Here is a 5690-nt window from a genome sequence, read left to right as displayed (position 1 = left end):
GAGCCAGACTCTAGTGGCCACTTGAGGAACTGCAGTATTGGCATTTCAACAAGACTCCATTTTTTCAGCCTTTTCTATTTCTTGCCACTTTGAGAGGCTCACTTTCTTGTGCACACTGATATGACTGGCAGTTTTAGGTTGGTAGAAAGGAAAAAGTTCCTGTATAACACCACTCACAACAGTTTTTTGTTTGTTTGTTTGTTTGTTTTCCTCCCACAGTCCAAAGACATGCCGTTAGTGGGGTTAGGTTAATTGGTTATTCTAAATTGCCCATAGGTGTGAATGTGAGTGTAAATGGTTGTCTGTCTCTCTGTGTTAGTCTAGGACCCAGGGGTTTGAAATGTCTCTTTATTGTAGTTCCTGGTTTATTTGTTTTTTTATATTTATATTACTAGGGTTTTGGTTCTTGTTTAGTTCTGTTCGTGGGTGCTGTGTTATATTTCCTGAGCCCCTGTGCATTCCTGCCTCCCTTGTGTTTCTGTCTCCATCTCTTTGTCCCCTTGTCTGTTTTGTCTCTCTGTCCTCTCCTTGTGGTTTTCTGGTTTTCCCGTTTTAGTTATCTCGTCTCCCCATTCAGTTATCTCTCCTGTTTTCGGTGCCTTTTGTACCCCCCCGGTCATTAAGTTCATTCATGTGCACTGTGTTTATTGTATTTCCTCACCAAGTGCTTTGAGTGCTCAGCTAGAGTAGGAAAGTGCTAAACAAGAACTACTCCATTTACCATTTACCATGCCTGCGTTTCTGTTTCCATGTCTACTTCCTGTTTGACTTTGCCAGTCCTGTGTAACATGTACTTTGTATTCAGTTTTTTCTTCTCTTGTCTCTTTAGTTTCAGATTCAGTTCATTTGTTCTCCCCTGATGTTTCCACTCTCCCTGATTACCTCATGTATATACTGTCTGTTTCTTCCTCATGTGTTTTCTCCTGTTGTTTCCACACTTTCCTTATTGGTTTATTTGTGGCTCCAGTTCAGACTGTTTATATCTAGTGTATTCTTCCCTGTAAGTACCAGCAATAAAGCTGAGTTTCAGTTCAGTTCCTGTTTCCCAAGTCCTGCATTGGAGTCCTAATCCCACCTGTCACACAGCAGTTCCATGACAATGAATATGCCAATTTGATTTTTGGGGTTAACCTTCCTTTTCAGTTGCAGACATTCTTTAGGAGTTGATCACACTTTATTCCATCCTCTGTATTTTCGGTTAATGCTGCTGTTCTTGCTCTATTGGTTATGCTAACTTTCCACTTTATGAACAAGGATTTATACAAAACAGTGCTTATTGTAGCAAAAAAAAAAAAATCCACTTGAACCTTTTGAAAGAACATATATACATTTTCAAATTTTTAATTTCATGTTGAATTTCTGTTTTCAATTCCGTGTAGCCTCCGTTAGTGTCCAGTGTTGCTTTATTCATGTTCACTTTCAATCCAGTTTTTCTAATGTGGGTGGTATTCGTCAGGGGCACGAGTTAAGAAGTTCAGAACAATTGCAACACAAACACTTCCTGTCACAGGAAAATTACAGTCATGAAAAATGTGAACACCAAAGCCTTCTGATGTTTCCGATTTAACCAAACCACATACACCTAACAAAGCGGATGTGAGTACACAATATAATTCCATTTAGATCTAAACCTGTTCAAAGTCTGGTTTTTATTTCAATTCAGTTAATTTTTTTCAGACCTAGTTTTTAGTTTAGTTTTAATTAACTATAATAACCTTGTGTTTGGATTGAAAGCAAACATAAGTCAGGTGCTCTGAAGCAATCACTTTGGCAGTTGCATTAGGTGTTTCCACGTGGAAAAACCCGCCTGCTGATCTTGTTCACATGTGTGAAGCCGACTTTCTTAGCAGCTAAAGTGACCTTATCCTTCAAAGACCCTGCATGCACAACCACACTGGTGCTTTCTACCTACTCTGACTTCTTAAGACTCCTGCTTTGGTAGGAGTAGGTTGAGCTTCACAAATCTATTTTTGGTTTTATTTGATTCTATTATTTGAGAATTACTGTAAATTCACCAGACTTTGCCAAGATAGCAAATTTTCATCTGGCATTTGTGGCCAGATGCTAAAAAGGCACCCTAAAGACATTTTCTATAACTCATAGAATATATATGAACATAATATACACATACAGAAATGTATTACACCCACAGTATAACAAAAGGTAGATGGCTACAGTGCACACAAAAGAAGACAGACAAAAAGTATAACATACATGTTCTGTGACTGTCATCTGCTCTGTTAGCGCAATTGACTGGTTAATTGTAGTATGTACAATTAAAGATAAATATTTTACTGATTAATAGCTTATTAATTAGTTTAATTAATATTTTGATTAAGACTGACAGGTGTAGACGTTTTAACATTACTATTTCTTTAAGTGGTGAGAAAGTGAGGCAGATATCATTGTGCAGACCCACATAATCAATACCAATACTGTGAACTTATCTTACTGTTATTAAACTGAGTCATTGTGCAGATAAAGTTCATGTCGAGTCCCTGGTGGCCTCTGGTGGCTCAGTCGTCACACTGCATCCAGTGCGAGGCAGTGCTGAGAGGGTAGGCCTTCTCCACTGCTTGGTAGTTTTGGTTTACACGCCAATACTCGGTGCCTTTAAAGAAGTATACGTAGCCGTTCGTCCACATTAGTGCAGCATTGGTGTTGCTGGGCATTGCCTGGAAGAGTTGTCCAACTGATTTAGGATATGAACTGAAGTCTGTTGGACCAATTTCATCCCACTGCCAATATCCAGAGCCCTGAAATAAAGAGGAAATTATATACCAGAATCTGGATATTGAATAACAACAACAGCAAAAGACGGAAGGTCATCTTACTTTGAAAAAGATGATTTTTTTATTCTTATTGAAGTAAAAGGCAGAATCGATATTTGCAGGGAGGTTAGCCAAACGTTTGGGGAAGCCTTGGTCAAGTTTGAAGCTTGTGTATCGCCATAATTTGTCTCCTGTAAAAAAGACATTTGCAGAAAAAAAAAATACTCTCTAAGCACTTCAGAAAATACACCCAGTATACATAATTGGGATTAAACTTTGCCAGCACTGCTGATGACACCATCATATAAATCCACCTTTCAGAAAGTAGGATTTGCCGGTCCGTGGAGAGTGAACAGCTGCATTGAGGCTCCCTGGCAGCTCCTTCCACAGTGCGGAAATCTGGTTGGGAGTGTTGTAGCCAGCGTTGGACACTGTCCACACATACTGCCCACTGAAAAAGTATGTTTTACGCAAAGGACCTGCAGGAACAAAATGTGGAGAGAAGATATCTTGGGAAACATCTTCCAGTTTTCTTAAATAAAATACAGAGTAATGCTTATATAAAGGCATATATATCAGATTCTCTGTACCCAACATAACTGCATCCAGAGTGGCCTTGCAAGGATTTGGAATAGCTCCTCCTGGCAGTGACTGGCCTGGATTTCTGGGTTCATTTTTGTCTGGCTTTCCTGAAAAGGAATAACATTGTATGTTGCATAAGTAGTACTTCAAAGATATATTCATGTGCTGCTGTAATAATATTCCGGAAATACCGTATAAAGCCTGGATCCCTTGTATGTCATCCACATGCAGCTTGAAGTTGGAGCGGTACCCACTGTAAACAGGTCCCATCAGTGCACTGTAGTACTGTGAGTGGCCCAGGCCGAGAGCGTGACCGATCTCATGAGCCGCCACAATCCTCAGGTTGGAGCCATAAGTCTTCCCTTCTGTCCACAGTTCATCCTCATCAAAGTGCACAATGCCAGATTCAGGGGCATCAGCATGGGCTAGAACATGGCCTAAAGATGAAGCAGCAATTCTAATTAAATACCAGAACTTCTCCTTTACCCCTGACATTTTTCAAGCGTCACTTTACATCAAAGGTTTTAGCATAAAATCACAAAACCTCACAGTTTTTTTTGAGCATTACAGCAATATTCGATGCTGGTCCTACCTCGGCCATCAAAGGGCACCGGGCATGTCTTATCTTTTCTGTGAAAGGAGATTTTGATGTCTGGTCTTCCTTTATGCAGCTCTCTGAACCTTAAAGGTGACACATCACTCCAGTACTTAAAAGCATTCTGGATGGCCACACGGGTCTTTCCCTGACCCAGATCAGGGGTGTAATTGTAAATGCGATAGGTCAGCATCTTCTTACGCCAGTAACCTGTTGAATTACAATTGAAATCAATTTATATTCAAATCACTGCACAATAAATATGTAATATAAACGCAATTACCTACCCATGACTCGATATTTGAGAGTTTTGTTATTGAAAGAATCTTCCAGACCACATCGAGGTTTTTCCATCATTGCCAACGTGGCTGAATCCAGTTTTCCAGATATCTGCACATTGGTCACTTTCTGAAAGATTCTGACATTTCAAGAAAAAAAAAAATTAACTTTCAATTCAAATTAAGTCTAAGTGGTAAATGAAGACACTGAAAATGGACATGATGCAGTTACCTTAAGGCTTCAGCTATTTGCTCATGTGAATGGTCATGGCCTTTACTGTCCAGTGGGATGTGCAGGTAGCCATACTTCCTTAAATAAGCCTAAAGGAAGAGTAGGCATTTTAACAGATATTACAATATATTGGCCTGGCTTTACAGTGATATTAGTCATTTAAAACTGTTAAAAATCCAGTGTCTTTTGAACTTAATGTGATATTAGAACTGGACAGCAGTGAATGCTCCAAGTATTTTATTTTCTCAGTGAATTGTATGCAAATCCTACACTCAGAGACTGCCATTTTTACATTAATATTTTAGGTTATATTCCAGCAACCACAGCATGTTTTGCATTTTCTTACCATGGCTTCTGTGAAGTCTTTGCTGCTCAGGGCAATAGATGAAGCTGTTGTCAGCAAAACAAGAAGCACCGTTAACTCCACTCTGTATTCCATTTTCTAGTTTGGGTCTTTTTCCATTACTAGATAGAAAAAAAAAAAAAAACAACTTTGAATCCAATACAGCAAGTTGACCTTCTCAACTGATAAATAAGCTGTGTGTCTTTCTAAGCATCATCTCATCCATCTTCTGTGTGTTAGCTCTTCTACATCTGTGCTAAAGCTGGTGTCTTAGTATTTATACCATCGAGTCTGTTCAGGACCTGCCTCGAAACCACATAATAAATATTTACAAGGAATGTGATGTGTCGACTGCAAAACACCAACACATATTTCAGATGTTAACCGCCTGATCACGCCTTCTGACACCATCACTTAGAGCCATTTGTCTTGAAGAGTGTAAGAATAACTGTTGTTTACGTCAAAGGAAGCAAATAAATTAAGAATAAACTCTTTTAAAAAGCAGATCACCTGCCCACTACCTAATAAAGGAGCTGTCTTGTGACTAGTTATGTCATTGTGGCTGAAGAAAAACACTTTCTTGATATTTAATGAACCTGATGTCTGTGGCAGATGCTCACTTGTGATCCATGTTTGTGAAATTTGCACTTTGTTCCACAATATCTGAACATTCTTTATTCTGTGGTTACTGCTCTATAAAAGCAACTAACCGCACATCCTCCATGAGACAACAGCTAATTATATTGTTCTCAAAGTAGGAGCCCATTCAAGAAAAAACAATGACGCCCCCATGTAACCATTGCTACAAATCGTCTCTGAATGGAGACAGAGCACACCTCCTTTTCTACTGTTTCATTGTGGAATAAAGGCTCATAAAACTGAGGTGGCA

The 5690-nt window shown here is 39.2% G+C and overlaps 1 protein-coding gene across 1 annotated transcript; it reads right to left on the bottom strand.

The window, feature by feature from the left end:
* Positions 1-1384: 1384 nt before the first annotated feature.
* LOC115783453 (matrix metalloproteinase-19-like) lies at positions 1385-5031 on the bottom strand. Its single transcript, XM_030734279.1, has 9 exons — positions 4805-5031; positions 4459-4547; positions 4236-4366; positions 3946-4158; positions 3545-3790; positions 3362-3460; positions 3086-3250; positions 2835-2962; positions 1385-2756 (listed from the first exon to the last, which is right to left on the bottom strand). The coding sequence occupies exons 1-9, from the start codon at positions 4895-4897 to the stop codon at positions 2517-2519; spliced, it is 1404 nt and encodes a 467-aa protein (XP_030590139.1). The 5' UTR covers positions 4898-5031; the 3' UTR covers positions 1385-2516.
* Positions 5032-5690: the final 659 nt, after the last annotated feature.

This window comes from Archocentrus centrarchus, chromosome 7 (genome assembly GCF_007364275.1).
Source record: "Archocentrus centrarchus isolate MPI-CPG fArcCen1 chromosome 7, fArcCen1, whole genome shotgun sequence".
NCBI lineage: Eukaryota > Metazoa > Chordata > Actinopteri > Cichliformes > Cichlidae > Archocentrus > Archocentrus centrarchus.
This window is presented reverse-complemented; position numbering and strand designations above follow the sequence as displayed.

Bases quoted from the DNA above. Each gene is read 5' to 3' on its own strand.
- LOC115783453 (XM_030734279.1), bottom strand. From the start codon at position 4,897: ATGGAATACAGAGTGGAGTTAACGGTGCTTCTTGTTTTGCTGACAACA. The intron at 4,367-4,458 runs GTAACTGCATCA...TTGAAATGTCAG, and splicing joins CAAATAGCTGAAGCCTTAAG to AATCTTTCAGAAAGTGACCA. The intron at 2,757-2,834 runs GTAAGATGACCT...TCTTTATTTCAG, and splicing joins AAAAAATCATCTTTTTCAAA to GGCTCTGGATATTGGCAGTG.